The sequence below is a fragment of the Hydra viridissima genome, unplaced genomic scaffold (assembly GCF_058129835.1).
Source record: "Hydra viridissima isolate aposymbiotic clone 2 unplaced genomic scaffold, HvirCarnegie_v1 scaffold_10, whole genome shotgun sequence".
In the NCBI taxonomy this organism is placed as follows: domain Eukaryota; kingdom Metazoa; phylum Cnidaria; class Hydrozoa; order Anthoathecata; family Hydridae; genus Hydra; species Hydra viridissima.
This window is the reverse complement of record NW_028324309.1, coordinates 15,952,883-15,973,406: the sequence shown is the minus strand read 5'-3', so window position 1 is coordinate 15,973,406 and position 20,524 is coordinate 15,952,883. Positions and strand designations below refer to the sequence as shown.

Sequence of the window (20,524 nt, the reverse complement as noted above, 5' to 3'; positions counted from 1 at the left end):
TTAGATAGCTGCACGAAGGGCGCAACCAATTTGCTTATGGAAAATGTCCGGTAAGCTGTCCACACCAAGAAAAGATTTGCCGACGTGTCATTTTTCCTTCAGGAACTTTAGGTATGTTGTCGCGTTTCCAACGGACTTGGTTGCATTGTTTGTACACTCGCAATCCAAGCACATGACCGCCGACAAGTTTTTCTGGAAACTTAGAATCCAAGCCATATTTTTCCAAGAGTTCTCGAACTCTGCAACTTGACACTATGGTATTATTGACAATGACATCATCAATAAATGAGTCCGTCCCAGCCTCGACAACTTTGTCTAAGGATAATACCTTTTTTAAAATGTTAGTCATTATTCTGGGCGCCACATTTAAACCAAAACCCTATCTTGTTAGACAGTAACGCTGCCCTTCATATTCCACGACTTAATATTTCCACAGTGCTTCGTCGACACGAATCTGCAGGTACGCTTTCTTTAAATCAATTATTTCAAGATTTTCTCCCAACTTTCTCCAGTTGCGAAGTTTGGTATTGCAAACGTTGCCATCTGCAGTATAACTGGACACAAATTGATTCTGCTCCCGGTAGTCCATCACCGGACGTACTTATAATTTGTTTCCTTGAATTACTGCCATCAACGGAATGATGCCATTACATCTCCCTTCAAATGGTTTCAGCCATTCCTGTGCTATCCATTCACCTCGTTTTCCGGCGATTTACGTACTCTTCGTATGCTGTTAGCGGAGAAGCAGAGAAGGCAGTAGTCACTGCATTTTTCACTTCATTGTAGTCTTCTTTTATCTCATCACTGAGTCCTTGATAAACGGCAAACGCCCCGCCAGAAAGAGGAGCACCACATGCAGCTCGTCAACTTTTTGAAGTTTTGCTACCAGTTCTAACTTCTGTATCCATTCTGAAAATTCACCCGAACCATCGTACTGCGACACCAAATCCGTGAACTTTATAACAATGCTCATTGCCGAAATAGCTTGTAATATCAAAAAAACTAAATTTTATATCCGTTATATATTTCATCCTCGTTCATCCGCTTTTACAATTTAAATATCATTTCTAAATTCATTGTGCACAATGAATTATGCACAACGAGCCATATATAGTCATTGAACTACATATTCCTTGTGCACAATGAATTACACAATGACGCAACTACAAAATGTTATTTTAATGTGATATATTTATGTATACATTTTGTATTATACTAGATAGACTTTATGTACTTTGTTATTTTGTTATAGACTAGTATAATTATAGCTCTTTTGAGCCAACATAATTAATTTGGTTATTCTTTACAATCAAACAGAGTTAAAATATAATTATGAAATAAAAGAAAGATGGAGTAATTCATGAAACCTGATAGACTTAGTTTAGATCAGAACTCAACAGATGCAGCAAAAACATACAACCATTGGTTAAGAACATTATACAATTTTGTAAGTACAGTTGATGATAACTCCATTATACTTAATCTCCTAATAAACCATATTTGAACCTTATGTCTATGAATTCATATCAGAGTGTGATGATTTTGAACAAGCAACAAGTATTCTTGAGTCTATCTACATAAAACCAAAGAATGAAGTATTTTCCAGACACATTTTGTCAACACGGAAGCAAAAACCGAGTGAATAAATAAATCACTTGCTAAATGAACTTAAAAATTTATCTTAAGACTGTAAGTTCACTGCTGTAATTGCTAAGCAAAATAAATCTTAAATTATTCGTAATGCGTTTATAAATGGCCTATTCTCCAATATTATATATCAATGTTTACTAGAAAACAAGACATTAGACATTTCATCAGCCTTTGACCAAGCTAGATCTTTAGAAGTCGCTCAACAAAATTTGAGCTTATACTCGCAATCAACTATACTGATCTCTGCCTCTTTTCAGGAAATCCAATCATCTGTACAAAAACAATCCATGACTAATATTCACTTTGCTACTACAGTAAAATCAAAACAATTGTGGTGGTTTTGTGGAAATATAAGGCATTTACTTACTAAGTGTTCTGCTTGTGAAGCTATCAGTCATAAATGTTAAAAGATTGGTCATTTTGAGAAACTTTGCAGATCATTTAATGTTTTTGCTGCTATTCCTAAAATTGATGATGATTACTGTTATGTTTCTTAACAGATCCAAAGAAAAGTTCGATTTCAGTAAAGCTTTTATTTTTGGTTCAGTAATACCAATACAATACAATAATATCACAAACTTAATATTTATAGTAAAATAGAAAGTTCCTAGAAAGATACAGAACATTCTGGAACGTTATTATATATCTAGAGGGTTCTATGGAAGATTCTCGAATGTTCTGTTGTATCTAGAAAGTTCTAGAATGGACCGTAACATCTCCTCGCCAGCTTGGTTTTACGGAGAGCAAGCGTTTTGATTATTCTTTGATAGGCATCTACTAGATCGTCTTGTTTTGACTTGTTTTTTATCTTGACCAGTCGGCTCACACGACAACAAATCGGGCTGTACTATTATTGACTCCTCCACCTCCCCGGAGTTGTAGCGATGCCTGAGTTGTTCAATATGACGATGCCAGACTAGACCATCAGGCTCTGTCTTCACTATGACAGATCGAGGACCGCATACTTCAGTGACAATAGCCGTAATCCATTTTGAGTTGTAATCATTACTTGAGCTAAAATATCTGGCATAAACCAAGTCTCCCACTGAATATTTTACAACTTTGGAAGAGTCCATAGATTGCTTTGATTGTTGTAAATGAACAGGGGGTGGCAAAAGCAGATCGATTTGCGCCCGAATTTGTCTGCCATTGAGTAATTCGCTAGGGGACGATCCATTTGCTAAAGGAGTTCGGCGGTAGACCATGAGAAATTCCTGAAGAGCATTCTTAGGAGGTAGGTTTGATTTCTTCATGGCTTTTTTGAAAGTTTGAACTAGTCGTTCGGCAGCACCATTTGTGGCGGGGTGATATGGAGCACCTTTGAGCAGGACAATACCTCGACTATTACACCATTCTAGAAATTCCTGAGAAGTGAATGAGGAATAGTTATCGGTAACTAGAGCATGTGGATAACCGAAGTGTGCAAAATCTTCTTCCAGTAAATCAATGGTAGATTTGGCACTAATAGAAGACGTAGGATGAATACATGGATATTTAGATAGAGCATCAATCATGATAAGCCAATTAGTACCCATGAAATTGATTGCATGATCAAGATGTAGACGACTCCAAGGGCGTTCTGGTAGCATCCATGGATGGACTGCTGGTTTTAAAGGAAGGTTCTGATTTTCCGCACAGGTAGTACACTGGTGTGCTAGATTAGTGATAGCTGAATCAATGCCTGGCCAATATACGGCAGATCGTGCGAGTTGTTTCATTCGTTGAATGCCGAAATGACCTAGGTGCAGTATCTTCAAGACTTGATCTTGAAGAGTTTTGGGGACGACAACACGTGGACCATAGAACAAGCATTTGCCTGAAACTGAGAGAGCTTCGGAAAGTTTTTGGAATTCCCGTATCTCGTCATTATTGTCGGATTCGACCCAACCATCTCGAACATTGCGAATAACTGCAGCGATGACAGGATCTTTGCTCGACTCGCGGACCAGGATATTCGGATCATGCATATTGATTTGACGACTAACGGTTTTCACCGCACAAATCATTAAATTTTCTTCACTACTTTCCTCCCCATCGAAAATGCGATCATGGTCAACCGGTAATCGACTGAGCGCGTCAGCGTTGCCGTGTTCAGCTGTCTTACGAAACTCGATTTCGTAATTGTATTGGCTAAGAATTAAAGCCCATCGAGCCAGTCTATTTGCTGCCATAGCTGGAGTAGCCTTTGTTGGACCAAATAGAGCCAGTAGTGGTTTATGATCAGTGACGATGGTAAAACGACGACCAAAAAGAAATTGATGAAACTTTTTTAAGCCAAAAATTATTGCCAATGCTTCTTTGTGAATTTGACTGTAGCGACGTTGACAATCAGTCAAAATCTTCGATACATTTGCAATTGGACGTTCAGAGCCATCTGCTAATCGATGAAACAATATGGCACCAATACCAACTTCTGAAGCGTCTGTTGCCATTCCTAACGGTTTCGAAGGATCGAAGTGAGTAAGAACTGAATCAGATGATAACAACTGTTTCACAGCTTCAAAAGCTGACTGTTGTTCGGATGTCCACTGCCATGGCACATCTTTCTTAATTAGACGATAGAGCGGGTCTAATGTCATAGACAAATTTGGAGGAAGAAATTTGCCGTAAAACTGTACTTGACCAAGAAAAGATCGCAGCGTATTAACGTCCTTAGGAACTGGCATAGCCAAAACAGCATCAACTTTGTTACCTTTAGCAATACCTTCCGAAGATATTATATGACCAAGATATTCGATCGAAGGACTAGCGAAAATACATTTTTCTAGACGACAGCGTAGTCCGTTTTTGCTTAGTCGTTGTAGAAGACCACGCAAGTTGGAAATGTGATCGGCTGCGTTGTTGCCACTGACGAGAATATCATCGAGATAGACAGCTACACCAGATAGATCACTTGTTAATTTATCCATTGTCTCTTGAAAGTACCCCGGTGCTGAAGTGATTCCAAATGGAAGACGTAGCTGAAGAAGTACACCAGTATGTGTACTGAGAGCCAGTCGTCTCTGAGAAATTGGACCCAAACGAATTTGATTATAAGCGTCAGCCAGGTCAATTTTTGTGTATCCATAACCGCCACGCAGTTTACGCAACAGGTCTTCTGGCAACGGCATTGGGTAGCGATGAGGTTCTAGCTGAGTATTAATGGAGACTGAATAGTCGCCACAAATTCGAATCTTTCGTTTTGTTTGTCCCGGAAGCGCGGTCTTTTGAATAGGAACCACAGGTGTACCTTCGTCGTTGAATTGAGTACGTTTCCAAACACCATGCTTGATACCAGCTTCGTAAGCGTCAACCAGATCTTCTTGAATAGCGAAAAGTACAGGTCTTGGACGGCAGAAGATAGGCTTTTAGTCAGGCTTGAATTTTATTTCAAGTTCAAAGTCTTTCAAACAACCCAATTCTGGTTTAAACAGGTCTGGAAACTCAGAACATAGAATTCTGCACCTTTGTTGGAGATCTGTGTCAGGTTTGAGATGCTCAAAGACCTTAGCAACAGTACTCTTGGATGATTTCTTAATCTTTTCATCAACTGAAAGATCAAGTAGTCGAATACCCGATCGGCCAATAAGATTTAGTCCAGGAACAGAAGTTACGTGGAACCAGATCTTGCAACAGGTTGTTGGAGCTTTAACTGATAATTCAACTTTCCCTAGTATCGGAAGTTGATGCTTGCTTGCTGACTCGAATTGTAAATCCGACCATTGAAGATGTGGTTTACCCAAACTTTGCCATAAAGTATGGGTGATGAAATTGGCGGGAGCTCCAGTATCGAGTTCGAATCTTATCGAATGCCCATTGATTTGGAGATTTTGTGTAATTTCATCATCAACATTGATTTGGTTGACTTGGCGAAGTGCTTTAGTCTGTCAATAAATGAATATAGGCTTGACCGTCTTTCGGGATTCAGCTTTTTTCTTGAAACAAACTGCTTCAATGTGACCATTTTTACCACAAAAATTACATTCGGCGTCCTTGAAACGGCAATTTTTGCGTTCATGGGTCGATTTGCCACAACTTCTACAAGCGGTTGACTCAGTCTGAGATTTTTTTTGTCGAGGAGTTGAGGATTTGGATTCCGATTTATGTTGCCCCAACTTATTGATTGGGAGAGACATCGGAGACTTTGAGGGACCAACGGCAGTTTCCTTGGCTACCTTGGCGGCCTCCTCGGTTTCGGTTGCTATTTCTACCGCCTTGGCGAAAGTTAGATCTTCATTTTTGCACTTGAAAAGAGCTTTGAGCACTGCTTCATTTTTAATAGAGCAGATAAAATGTGTTCGAAGAGCTTCATCCAGTGGATTTGTGATGTTAGCAAAGTCGCATGTTGCAGCCAATTGTCGAATTCGAGCAACCAGTTGTGGAATAGATTCACCTTGATTTCGACCAATGCTTGACCAAAATTTGAATCTTTCACGAACAAGAAATTTGGTTGGATTGTATTGTTCTTTCATGAATTGAGCAATTTGATCATACGAAAGATGGTTGACTGTCAAAGGAGTCTCTTGTTGGCTTGAAAGATTGCACAACTGTTTGTAGATGACTGGAGTTTGACAACTGAGAAAATAAGCAGCTTTGTTATTTCTTGTTATACCCCGAGCTTTAGCGAATGTTTCGAACCTTTCCTGATAGTCGACCCATAATTCAGCTGTTGAATCAAAAGCAGCAAAATCTTGAGTGACCTTTGATTCATTGGCTTCAAGCAGTTTGACAATGGCGTCTTGTTGCTCTTTGATTTGTCGCTGTTGTTCGGCTAGTTGTCGTTGACTAGCTTCTTGCAGCTTCTGCATTTCTGCCAATATCGCTACCAGAGTAGCACCGTGTTTTTCTTCCATGAGTAGTTTTTAGAAAATAGAGAGATCTTCGTCGCCAAAAATCTGTTATGTTTCTTAACAGATCCAAAGAAAAGTTCGATTTCAGAAAAGCTTTTATTTTTGATTCAGTAATACCAATACAATACAATAATATCACAAACTTAATATTTATAGTAAAATAGAAAGTTCCTAGAAAGATACAGAACATTCTGGAACGTTATTATATATCTAGAGGGTTCTATGGAAGATTCTCGAATGTTCTGTTGTATCTAGAAAGTTCTAGAATGGACCGTAACAATTACTTCTGTGGCACCTTATCAGCTTCAACAAACTCTCTCTTTAGAGTCAGCTATAACATCATTACTTATGATAAGTATAATGCAGAAGCTTTAACTGATAGTGGGAGTACAAACAAAAGTTTCATTAACAATAAACTAGTGATTCTACTCAATTTAGATGTTATTAATGAACGAAATATAATCAGAATGGCATCAGCTTCTTTATTAGCAAAATCAGATGGATATTGTTATGTTTCAATAACTCTTTAAAGGGTCATTCCACGCCAAGTGGTCCAGACGTTGCCGCACTACCATCTCAGATTTTGATAAAATTTTGTCAGTATGCTGTTAAACATGTTTCATGAAGATTACCAAAATTTCAAATCAAAATGTTTATTATTTTGGATTTTGTAGTACTTTTTGTAAGGTTTACTCAAACTTCAACTTCAGTCAGTAGCTAAAATTCGTATATTTGGGGTCCTATATTTTTGCAATCAAAGGGTAATATATCTTAAAAACGTGGTTTCTTAGTAAACCGAAGGTGCAGATCACAAATAATTTATTACAAGTTTCATATTATGCCTACATTTTAGTCTATGGTTCGCCAAATATCGTCGCAAAGGCAACACTATAAATATTTTTTATTTATTTGTAGGGTCATATCTCTAAAACTAAAGGTTTTTAAATATTGCTATTTTGTCTAAAGGTTCTACATACTATCATAATGATATGGATTAAAAATTTGCTATTTTAAAAATTTCTCTGCTGAGTTATTCTGAAAGCAATATGGCGAAAAAAGTGAAAAACCCTAAAATAACGTGTGTTTGAACCCCTAAAACTTGATGTGGGCAAATTGTTTTTGTTTTTTTAATTGTATTATTGGAAAGACCTTATTTCAAAATTTTAAAAACAATACAAACTGTCTAGGAGAGATCTTTCTAATGAACGAAAAAAACTTGGTCAATATATAAATTTTTTGAATTTTACTATTTCGTCCTAAACATAAAGATTTATCATACTGCATCAAAATCAAAGCTTATTGTGCCAAAAATCAAAATATTTTAATGTTCAAAAAATATTTTTTAACAGTTGAGTTATTTCTAGGGATTTTTGGGTCTGGGTACCCGGTTTTTTTCGGACACGGCGAGTCTGTGGCTGAATACCCGGTCTAAGACTCGGCGAGTCTCGTGATTTGAATGCCTGGACTTGTTTCGGACGCATCAGGGTATTCTTTGAATCCCTGACCTCTCTAGTCATCTGTATGTGATGCATAATAGCATGCTTAGATAATACTGTAGTTATATAGGGCAATCCACGGTAAAAAAGGGCAATCCACGGTAGGGCAATCCACGGTAAAAAAAGTTCATAAAATTAGGGCAATCCACAGTAAAAAAGTTCATAAAATTAGGGCAATCCACGGTAAAAAAAGTTCATAAAATTAACGGTTGGATCAAAACTGTCAATTACAAAATAGTTGAGTAAATCTAATCCAGAAAGAGGCAAAATATAAATTATAACATTTTCTAATGTATTTTAAAACAATTTTGTATCATTTAAGAAACTCTTCAAGGTATTAGAAGTGCGCACTTTAGAAAATATTAATATGGAACATGAGTTGACAATACGCTAAAGCCTATTAAATTAAATGTTGAAGCTTTTAGTAGAAACGCTGCTAATCTTGCAACAGCCCAATTAGCAATTGATTCTATGTTAAGAAAATTAAAAGAATCTAATGGTACTTTAAGTAGAGAGCTATTAATGACAATAAAAACTAAAACATATAGCCATTATATTCAAGATTTAGAAGAGCTATTTTAATCTCTTGAAGATGGTACTACGCCAAGGAAAAGAAAAAAATTTACAACAGAATTATTGAAGAGATTATCTTATCTATAAAATACTGCGGATAAATGCATGTTATTGGCAATTTAAAATACTAGAGAAGTTGAGGCAACTGACTATGGGCACCAACCAAAAAGGGGCGCTTGTTTTTTTGTTATATATATGTTTTTTTAAATTTTACTACGAAATTTTAGGCGACGATTATTCATATGCCTAAGAGCACCATCAATCCAACACGTCACAAATGCGGTCCTGGTTATAGATGCAAAATCTAGTTAAACAATACAGCTTTTACAACACATTTTCTGCAACAAAAAACTAAAAACAAATACTTTTATGTTAATATATTGTTTCTTATCTACAAAAAAAAAAAAATTTTGATAGAAAAAATTCAGTTGTACGAAACTATAATCAACTTGATTCCAAATTACATATTTAAAATTCAAATTTGAAATTAATGTCTGAAACAACAATTGACGGTAAATTGTACTATCGACCTGTTACAGAACTGATTGGATTTGGAATGACTGCAATAACATGCTGCTCAGCAACCCAACAATTGTCCTTGGTGCTAGGCCAGTAAAATGACTGAGCCATACCATGAGGATGCATAAAATCAATGAAAACATCTTCCTGTTCTTCTGAAATTTCACAAACATGTCCAATCCACCAATGTGCATCGTAAATACATGCAACAAAATTTCCAGGACTAAGATCAGACAGTGAAACTAATTTGGTTGAGTTGTTGTTGTAACTCTCATTAACGTTTGCAATAAAAGATGTATTGTCATTTGAAATATGACTGACACAAACCTGATTTTCATTTACAGGTACAAATTTGTGATTATAGCGAGTACCTGCAACTGTGTTTCCAATACTAAATCATTTCTCTTGATTGTCTTTAATATTGTCTACTTCATCACTATCAACATAAATGAAATGATATATCTGTGATACTTTCCTTGCGAAAATCATATAAATTTAAGGGGGTTAAAATATGATTATCAATTGGCCGTAGAAGACTGGCACGTGCTGCTAAACGCTTCACAGTTCCTCCAATTCCATCACAGGGATATTTTCCATGACTAGTTGCAAAGAAATTCCATTCTGCTCTAATACCATAGTCAGTATAATGGTGACATAAATACATAAAATTTTTGAAGTTTTTGTACTGTGCAGCTGAACTGTCACTGAAATAATGAATAAGTTCAAAAGATAAAAATGTTTTAAGTTCAGCTAATAATTTACTAAGAAATGCATGAACAGAAATAGTATCGTGATGCATGCAATTACTGATAACACAATAACATTTATTTTTAAGTATGTCATTAAGTTTGTAGTAAACAACAAAAGGATGCAAAGTTGTTTGGCTGTTTTCCCAGTAAAACCCTTGAACAGCATCTTGCACAACAAATGAATAGTTTTCAGAAAAATCCATCAAAATGATTAACTCATTTGATTTCAGTTCATTTTTCAATAATCGCAAATAGTTGTTTTGGTTTTTGGCAATAAAATGATGCTTAGATAAAATAGATACTTTTGAAATTAAATCATCTATGAAGTTGTCTACTGGTAATTGCAAAGATTCTAAAGTTTCACGATCTACTTTTATCCATTGCTTGAATGTTATAGTTTCATCAGATTCAAAATCTTTAAATTGCTTTTCAAGTTAAGGCTTTAACATTTCATTCCCTGGACATTTATCACAACGATGAAGCATACATTCTTTAGATTCAATATCACAAACTATTTTTTCAATTAGACATTTATAGTCTACCGTAACTAGGCTACTTGCAAGCATTAATTTTATATTCTGGTGAATAGTACATACACAAATACGATGGGTACCTGAAGATCTAACAGTTATGCACCATTTTGGATGTAACTCGCAGAATTTAGAAAATCCGACTTCAGCTCCATTTTCTTTTTTATACTCCAAAAAAAGTTCCTTTAAATTAACTAACAGTAATTTTTTTTGCATATGTACTTTTTTTGCACCAATGCGTACAGATACAAAATCCTTTTTCCCTGGACATGTTCTGCTAAAAGCTTCGTGTTCATAAAATTTCAAAGTTTTTTCTTTGACATGTTCTGGCAATTTCTTTGCTTCATTTCTTTCTGGAAGTGCTAAGATTCCACTTTTTGCATTTAACTTTTTTGCTGCTTTAGCCATTCTGTCTGATACTTTAAACTCACTACATATTTTTATTCTTGACCAACTGTTTGGTATAAGAGTTAAAAATTGAACTTTTTCACAGGGATTACTGATTGTTGATATTTTATCTTTCAATTCTAATATCAAATCTGACCAGTCAATGCAATTCTGACACTCTACATTTGCACTGCTTAGTGGTAGGACACTATTATCTGGTGATAAACCACTAACAACAGCTATTTTTTCTGCAACTGTTATTTTCACTTTTGAAATTTTGCTTTTTACATAACTAGCATGATCTCTCTTACTAACACGTTTTCTTAAAGGTGAAATTCCAAGCTCAAAAAGGCTAGTACTAATAGTGTCAGTTGAACAAAATATATCATTTATGTCATCAATATGGTCAATTTTTTCACTTGAAGAGCTTGTGGTTGAATAAGCTTTGCGGCAATTTGGACACAATTTTTGACCAGGACAAATAACTTTATTTGTTAAATTCAAAAGACAGTCTGCAGTCTCTTGGTCAATACATCTCAAGTCTTTAACTGAGCAACGATTGGGCATACCAAAAGGGTTTAAACAATGGTGCTGTAAATGCGTGTATTTAACCAACAGCAGTGATTTGTGGTGGAAACAAATTAAAGTAATATTTTAAATTAAATTATAAGTTCGCCTCACAATCAAACTCTGTTCCTCGTTCGAAAGTTCTGAGCAAAAGTCAACAAAACCCTTTTTTCGAGAATAAGTACTTAAATGACATAAACTTCCATCAAACTTTCCAATACAACAAGTAGTTAAGTTTTGTTCAACAGACATGTCAGGATAAATTTAAAATAACTCTTATTATAACATCTATTCTAATTTTCGCCTTCGAATATTAGATGTTTGTGATAAACTTAAATATTTGAAATTAATTTCGAGAGATTTGTCCGTAGAATAATAATATATTTACTTACTAAAATTACCTCCACATGGCAATAGTTAATATACGGACCTTAATATCGTTTTTAAAATATCAGACTTTGCAGATCTAACTTAGCTTAAAAAAACTAGATTTTTTTCGTTCATTAGAAAGATCTCTCCTAGACAGTTTGTATTGTTTTTAAAATTTTGAAATAAGGTCTTTCCAATAATACAATTAAAAAAACAAAAACAATTTGCCCACATCAAGTTTTAGGGGTTCAAACACACGTTATTTTAGGGTTTTTCACTTTTTTCGCCATATTGCTTTCAGAATAACTCAGCAGAGAAATTTTTAAAATAGCAAATTTTTAATCCATATCATTATGATAGTATGTAGAACCTTTAGACAAAATAGCAATATTTAAAAACCTTTAGTTTTAGAGATATGACCCTACAAATAAATAAAAAATATTTATAGTGTTGCCTTTGCGACGATATTTGGCGAACCATAGACTAAAATGTAGGCATAATATGAAACTTGTAATAAATTATTTGTGATCTGCACCTTCGGTTTACTAAGAAACCACGTTTTTAAGATATATTACCCTTTGATTGCAAAAATATAGGACCCCAAATATACGAATTTTAGCTACTGACTGAAGTTGAAGTTTGAGTAAACCTTACAAAAAGTACTACAAAATCCAAAATAATAAACATTTTGATTTGAAATTTTGGTAATCTTCATGAAACATGTTTAACAGCATACTGACAAAATTTTATCAAAATCTGAGATGGTAGTGCGGGGATTATTTCGGAAATTGGACCGTTTGGAGTGGAATAGCCCTAAAACAAAATCTGTAACAAAGTCAAGTTGCATGTGGTAGATAACTTATGTATAGATATTATTCTTGGGACAGATTTTCAAGAGTTGCATGAGATTATTACCATTAAGTATGGTGGGAAAAGACCACCCATAACATTTGCAGTTTTAACAACAATGAAAACTGAACCTCCTGAATCGTTTACTAATCTCATGCAAGGTTGTCAACGGATTGCCACTAAATCTAGAAATTATTCTCAAAGAGAATTTATTAAATCTGAAATCCACCGCTTAGTCCAAGCAGGAATAATAGAGCCTAGTAATTCACCTAATTGTGTCCAGGTGTTAGTAGAAAATGAAAAGACTAAACGTTGCATGGTTGTTGATTATTCTGAAACTGTTAATAAGTATACCCAATAGGACGCATATCCTCTACCTAAGATTGAAACGATTGTAAGCATAATTCCCAAATACAAAATTTATAGTACTCTCAACCTTTACTCAGCATACTACCGAATCCCTCTATCTAAAAAAGATTTTTAGCATAACATCTGGACTGGTTTACCTTACTCCTACACGTTGAAGTTGTTTACTTCAATTCTGAGAGTATTCATTTACTTGCTTTAAAAGAGAAAAATTATATATTATCATTATTAATTTCAAAAGAAAAAGTAATTAACTATTGAGTATACATTTACAGGATTCAGGTAAGACATTTCTATGTGTATCAAAAATCCAGAAAATAAGAAAAGAAAAAAAAGCAATTATGAACCACAATTAATGATAACAATCTTCCATTAAAGATATAAACAAATGAAACTAATTGCTAAACCATTTTTATTAAAACTGCATTAACAAAAAATTACTAAAGTTCATATTAAAAATTACCTGTTGGTGCAGGTGCAGTGTCAGGCAAATAACCTAAAAACAGTAGGATAAAAACTTTAAAACAAACAAAACATTTGCTGTGAAACTAACAAATGTCATGCTAAAACATAAGCACAATATTAGACATACAAAAACACTAAAATATAAGACAAAAAAAAAACATATCACCAACTTTTCTGAATTACTATTGTTAGTTGAAGAGTATAAACTCAATTAAAAATTGTTTGAATAAGTTTATTGAAAGTACTGCAGACTTCAATCAGTTCATAATGCAAAAAGATTTATTTTAGTTTTTACTTTTATGACAAACTTTAAAAAAAATTTTTGATAGAAAAAAAATCAAAATTTTCTGAGAAGAAAAAATATTTATAATAAAAATGTCTCATTTTTAAAGATTTACATCCGGAGAATTTTGTTTATGATGATATTGTTGCTGTCTCAAAGAAATGACAGGATTTATATAGGATTTATAAAGGATAGGATTATAAAAACACTGATAGAATGTCTCAAAACACTGATAGGATGACAGGATTTGACACAAGAGGTACTCTAAAAGATTTGTTTATGATCAAGAGCACTTTTTTGTAAATGATTCAACCATTTTAAAATCTCTCTTTCGTGCTTCCTGTGCCTTTTCATTTAATAGGCAATCATTTTAACAGGCAAAACCATCTGATTTACCACCTGCCATTTCTGAACCAATAATTTATATAAACTCTTAGGTATAGATACCTATCATAAAGATTTATATACAGTCATATACATCATACAGATTTTTATTTTATGCAGTACTCTTTAAACTTCAATCAGCAAAAGAAGAAAGATGATAATATAGAAAGGATTACATGAAGCATTTTATTGAGAGTTAGAATTATTGGCTGTCTGTTTCATATTGCAAGAAAATGTTCACACTGTTACTATTTCTACATGTTCCAGAGCCACCAGACTTACTTAGAATAAATACTTTATTTTGACACCATTCACATTTTCATTTCTTCATGTGATGGCAATATTTCTTAATTTCTGACTTTGAATTTATTTTAAGAAGACATTCTATTATCCTTATTCAGGCAAGCAAGTAGACAATCCATTGTTACTGAAAGTAAAATTGCAAGACACATCAAGCTTATTCAAATGTGTTGTTTTATGTTCAGTAAAAGAACTCAAGAACATGCTGGATTCTTAAATGAAACCACTATTAAGCTTGTCTTGGGTGCATTGTTGCTAATACGCTGATAATCAAAGTAGATCTGATTATCATTGTATTTGCAACAGTGCAGTGAGGTATTATACGGAATTTTTTGGTACAAAATTCATTGTAAACAAATTTCTATATATTACTTATTTTTCGTAATAGCTGAAAAGATGAAATGCAAAATGAAAACTAAAATCAGATTTTGTACAATATAATCAGATAAATGTTACAATCAACACAGCACAGTGTAAGAACATGAATTTTGCCAGCTGTCTAGCCTACTGGATACATTTGTATTATCACTGTTCCAGCTCTATTTACAGATTTTACTTTCTTTATGAGATTTTCTTTGAACATTTTTGTATGGGTTCTCACCCCTCCCTCACCCCTTCATTCTAATAGTTTGAATTGGACAAAAACACTAAAGTATTTTAATAAAGTATTACCATTTTATTTGTTATAATAATGGTATAAAGACAATAAAGAGGTTAAAACAGACTATAAATTTAGTGTGAAATTATTTCTTAAAGAGCTTCTTCTTACTCCAGCTATAGCACAGTGGGGAAAAGACTTAATCTAGCACGAAAAAAGTCATAACTCTAACTTGAAAGGATATAGAGATCTGAAATTTTGCACAGGTACATGAATTGGTAACTTGCCTACAAAAGTGGATGGTTTAGGTCAAATAAGCATGGTACCTCTTATATGTGAAAAATATGGAAATGTATGTAAATATTAAAGTCTCAAAAATTTATCATGTAAATAAAAACAATGGGTAATATATAACCCAAAGCTTTCATTTTATGTATTTGAAACAATAAATTAACGGGGAAAAAAAAAATCATTATCAAAAATAACTTTCTTATTACAAGTCGTATGCGGAATTAGAAAATAACTGTCAAATAAGTTTCAGTCACTATCGAAATCATTATCAAAATTTTCCAACTCTATCATGTAAAGATCTGACAGCAAATATTTATCATCATTGGTTTTTAACGCTGAGATTTTACAATGTAGCCGGTTTTTTGTAAATCGATGAAATGAAGGGACCTGAGAACATGAGTGAGGCGTGAAGTAAGTCCTCCATAGTTTTTTTTTCACAACACTTTATGCGTGTTGTGCTCGCGAAATTTTCTGAAATCTTTACTCGACTCCAAGACTTCCTCAGACATCATTCCAATTGGCAAACAAATACTTTCTATAACATCGCCTCCATGAATAAACAAAGAATGGCATATAGTGTCATGGGTACATTTTTAAAGTTTCGCTGTTTAATCTACAATTTTTCAGTATTTATGAAAATCTTGTTCTAAAACATTTTATTTTATAACCATTTATTTACGCCGAAGCCCTTTTTTGTTTATTTTATGTCATAACAAGGGCTAAATAAAATTCATATCAAATATAGCCAAATTCATGGCAACGTTCTTTACAAATGCCATGAATAGATGGTAAAATTACGTCTATTTAATAGAGTAGTTAAACGTTCTTTGTCAAGTCTATTCAGTGAAGCTTAAAAAGTTGTTGTGTAGAAAGTTAAATGATACCTGGATTTTTTTGAGACCATTTAAAAAATTTTTCAAAGGTTCCTGTAAACTAATTCCAGGCTTTTCTATAAATTAATTGACAGTAAATTGATTGTAATATACATTAAGTTGACTTTAAATAGGTAAATTTTCTTCAGAAACTTCCATCTTGAAAAACTTACTGTTCCATTTTGGAAAACTTAATGTTCTATCTTTGGACCCCTTGTTGCTTAAGATGGAAAGATGAGGTGATTATCCTAAATTGGATTTTTTTTTAAACTTAGTTTTTTTTTGTTTTTTTTTTCGATAATGAGAAATTGTTGGCAAAATATTAATTTTATTGACGGAAAAATTTTTCGGATATAAATTTAAAAAATGATATTCACTAGAAAACTTTAAGTAAAAATTTTCTTATGAAAGCTCCCTTATTGTCATTGGTTTTTTTTGCATTTAACAAATTTTAAAAACATTTAACTGCTGCACGGATTATAACGACGAGACGACAGTTTATACCGATGGCAAGTGTTGCATCAAAGAGGTAAAAATATAACGCATCCAGCACTTATTGACAGTTATAAGATTATACTTTCCATAACTCGTCAATATTTGATTAACTAAAATTTCTTAATGGACAAAATTAAAGCAGCTTTCAAGAACCAGATATTTACATGACTTAATGCTGCAAACGACAATGAAGGGTCAAATCCGTTAACTTACAAACAACAGCGGAGTTTCTCTGTTGGAAAAAGAAGCTATTCTATTATTAACAAGGAAAAAACTGCGTGGAAAGCACTTCTGTTTGTGATCAAATTTTAAAAAAAGTGGTTGAAAAACTCATTCAGATCAAGAAAAATATTTGTTATAAAATGTCCTTAAAAATTGTGGAGCAGTTAGTGAAGAACATAAACAGCGTTTCAATCAAGGCGTTGCGCTATGGAAAAAGATATCAAGGTAAATGGAAGCCATCGATGATTGAAGACTACCGCCGGACAATTGTGAGTAATAATCTTTTTCTTGAATGCAAACGAAACTCAAAAGAAGCTGAAAATACATTTGAAGGGAAGCTTAATAAAAAAATTATACCTCCGAACATTTTAAACTTGTTCGTTTATTTTGCTTTTCTTGGTAATATATTTAATATATTCACTGTTACCAATGTATTTTAACTAAATTTGATAAAAACCAATCAAATCATATACATTTTAACGCATTATTTACATATTTTTTGTAGTTGAAAATCATCAACTTTTTGTTTGCATGAAAGCTAAAGCAAACCAAAAAATTTAATTTTTATATTTGAATTCAGCATGTAAAGATCATTACGAAATGGCACATTTCAAATCCTGAAAATTAAGAACTGGTCGAACAGTGTTATTTCACAACCCAAAATGAATTAAGTAACAACGACAATTCAAAGTAAATAAAACAGAGAGAACAAAGTCGTAAAAAGAAAAGGTCTGGAGATCAAAAAGTAGTTTTATTTATTGAAAAAGAGACCATAGGCTGAACATATGGTCTGGTACACTCTTTTGAAAAAAAAAGTTCTTTATTAGGGAAGGAGATTTTAACCTAAACTCTCCCTTTGTTTAACCACTGTCTTTCCTGCATATATACTGACAGAAGGGGTAAAATAAAGGGGAGGGGCACAAGTTTCAGTTTTGTTTTTTTTTGTAAGTTGTCGAAAAATCGTACAAATTTTTTCTTTTTCTTGACACAACTTTATTTCCCCCCCCCCCCCCTTTCCCCCCTTTCCCCATCTTTATAGTTGCGCGACACTTATGTAAAATAGGCAATGACTCATTTGGAAACTAAATTGTCGTGTTATTGTTTAAAAATTGAAATACAACGAAAATTGAAATTATCACGAAAATTGAAATAAAAACTTTAAACATCCCGAAAATCAAAATGGGTTTCAAAATCGCAAAAAACATCGTAAAAGTATCGGATTTTAAACCTGGAGAACACTTGTTAAGTATAATGAATTTAAAAAAGTTCTTAAATTTTGCATGTGTGACCTTTTTGTGATCGTAAATTCATGCTAAATTTCAAAGTTTTATATTTCATCTCTTCAATATTCCTGTTTAGCTTGTAATTCAAAAAAGAATACTTATTGTAATTCAAAATATTCTTTTTGCATTATTTTATTTTTCAGTTATTATTGGTACATTTCATTTGTTAATCCACAGTTTCATGAATTAAGTCTAGATTAACTTTAGGTAAAGGATTTAAAGATTTAAAAAATGTTTCGATTAAAATGAATAAGTGATGTCATGAATTAGTTTAACAAAATATGTTGAATGTCATTGTTTTAGATATATGACTCATACGCAACCAACTCCGAAAAAGAATTTTAAAATTTTAAATTTTTTAAAGCAGAGAAATTTGAAAAACCTCTTTTTTTTTTTTACAATCATAAAGAACTTACAATCATGTAGTATTGCTTTAGATATTGCAATGCCATATGATTGTAAGTTCTCTAAAAGAAAGAGAAGATAGTAACAATAAATTTCGGAAGTTTTCCTAAATGCGGCTAATCTTTTTAGATTTTTATTATTATTTATATCACTAATCGACACATTTGTGGGAACCATGAACTTGAAAATATTTTAAAATTACTTCCAAAATTTGGGAATTGCGTACTTCTTTTCAAAATATGTTAAGAGAAAGTCTGATTTTTTCCACTGCAACACCTAAGTCCTAACAACCTGAAAATACAACTGAGTACAACTCTACTGAAGCCTTCGGTTTAGAATGATGACCTCCTGAATTAAACGAAAGCTTGTTTAATCTTTTTTTATGTTAAAGAAAAAAAAAAAAAAATTCCACAAAGAAGTTTATTCACTTAAAGTTTGGTTAAAAAAGTTTAATTTTAACAATTTATATCAAAATAAACTATTATTCAAAATATCGTTTGCTTTTTCTTTGTAAATTGCTAAATTTAATTTTGAAATTTACTTACAACATAGTGAGAGTAAAACCAACAGACTGCTAGAAAGCCGCGACATTTTTATCATTAAATGTCTCGTGAAATAAAAACAGGTAAAGCTTTAATGTTTTAATGACCGGCTGATAGAAACACGTTGGTGTATTAAGAAATCTCTGATAAAGCCGATATAAATGCAGGCATTATGCTTATTTCAATAAGCACTTACCGCATACAAACCAGTTTAAATTATCATTACACTTCAAAAGTTTTGAATTACCTTTGTTACAAAAAACAAAAATATTGTGAGGAGGAAGAATTAAATTAAAAGCAACGATCAGAAAAGTCGTACACAAGATGACTCGTCAATTCTTTATGTAATTGATAAAGCAAAAAGAATCAAGTAAAAACAACAACTATGAAAAGACGTACGCAGGGGAGACTTGTTTATCCTGCTAATTCAATAAATAATAAACCAAAAAAAAGAAAAGTTAAAAACAATGTACGAGAAGACGTACAGACGATGATTCATCAACCTGTCATATAAGTAAAAGATAAAGCGAAAAAAAGAAAAAGTTGAATGTAATAGCCAAAAAAAAAAGACCTACATAGGGAGACTTATTCAGCTTGTAATGTAAATAAACGATGAATAAGTAACACAACCAAAAACAACCAAAAACTGTAAAAAACTCAAAAAAAAAAAAAAAAAAATTGAAGGGGATTAAGATGGATTAGAGCGAAGGATGAGTACGGTCTTCTCTTTGAAAGGAGAGAAGAAGAAAAGAAGACGAAAGTTTTAAGAAAGTTTTTAAAAAGAATTTTAAAGATAGAGAATTTTTGTGATTCTTTGATGAAAAAGCAGTTTTTATAAGTGAATAAAAGAGAAAAAGAACAAGAGATTTTGATAATCAAATAATTTTAATATTGATTAAAGGAGAATAACCAGAAGTTTCAAATAAAGAAGAGATATTTGTAATAAAAAGAACATATATAAAAGAGGAATAATTGATGTAAACAGTAGTGAACACTGCAGGAAATGTTAGAATATACTGAGGACGGCAAACACAACCTTAACCTTTTAAAGAACCTTGCTCATTCCTGACCAAACTATCCCCAAACCTCGCCCTTTCCTAACCAAGTAATCCCAAGACCCTCACTTGTTTCCAACCTCCATATACCCTTCCACTCAACTCTACAACCCAAACTTCTCTATTTCTTATCCCTTACCTTCAACAACTAACACTTAACAAACAAACTTTAAATCAAGTAAAAAATTTCATTTCATAGTAAACGCCCCCCTCACATTATCAATAAAAATAATTAGGAAGTACATGCTCCAATTCTGTTCCGTCGGCCCTGCATTTATAATTTCCATGAGAATAATATATACAAAATAATTAAATGTTTGATTTTTAATTTTCTTTAAATTTACTATGTAGGGAAAATTTATAAATGAAACCCAAAAACTTTCGTTATGACATATAAAGAATCAAGATAGAATTAATCATTACATGAAGTTTCAAGATGAAAGTA

At 32.8% G+C, this 20,524-nt stretch overlaps 1 protein-coding gene across 1 annotated transcript in view; it reads right to left on the bottom strand.

Moving 5' to 3' along the window:
• Positions 1–19,516, bottom strand: part of LOC149883361 (hatching enzyme 1.2-like) — a 37,406-nt gene extending 17,890 nt beyond the window's left edge. Inside the window, exons 1-2 of the mRNA XM_090100004.1 lie at positions 19,028–19,516; positions 13,348–13,380 (exon numbers count right to left, since the gene is read on the bottom strand). Of these exons, the coding sequence (XP_089956130.1) occupies positions 13,348–13,380; positions 19,028–19,082 (88 nt within the window). The 5' untranslated portion in view covers positions 19,083–19,516. The remainder of the gene's footprint in view (positions 1–13,347; positions 13,381–19,027) is intronic.
• Between the last annotated feature and the right edge of the window lie 1,008 nt (positions 19,517–20,524).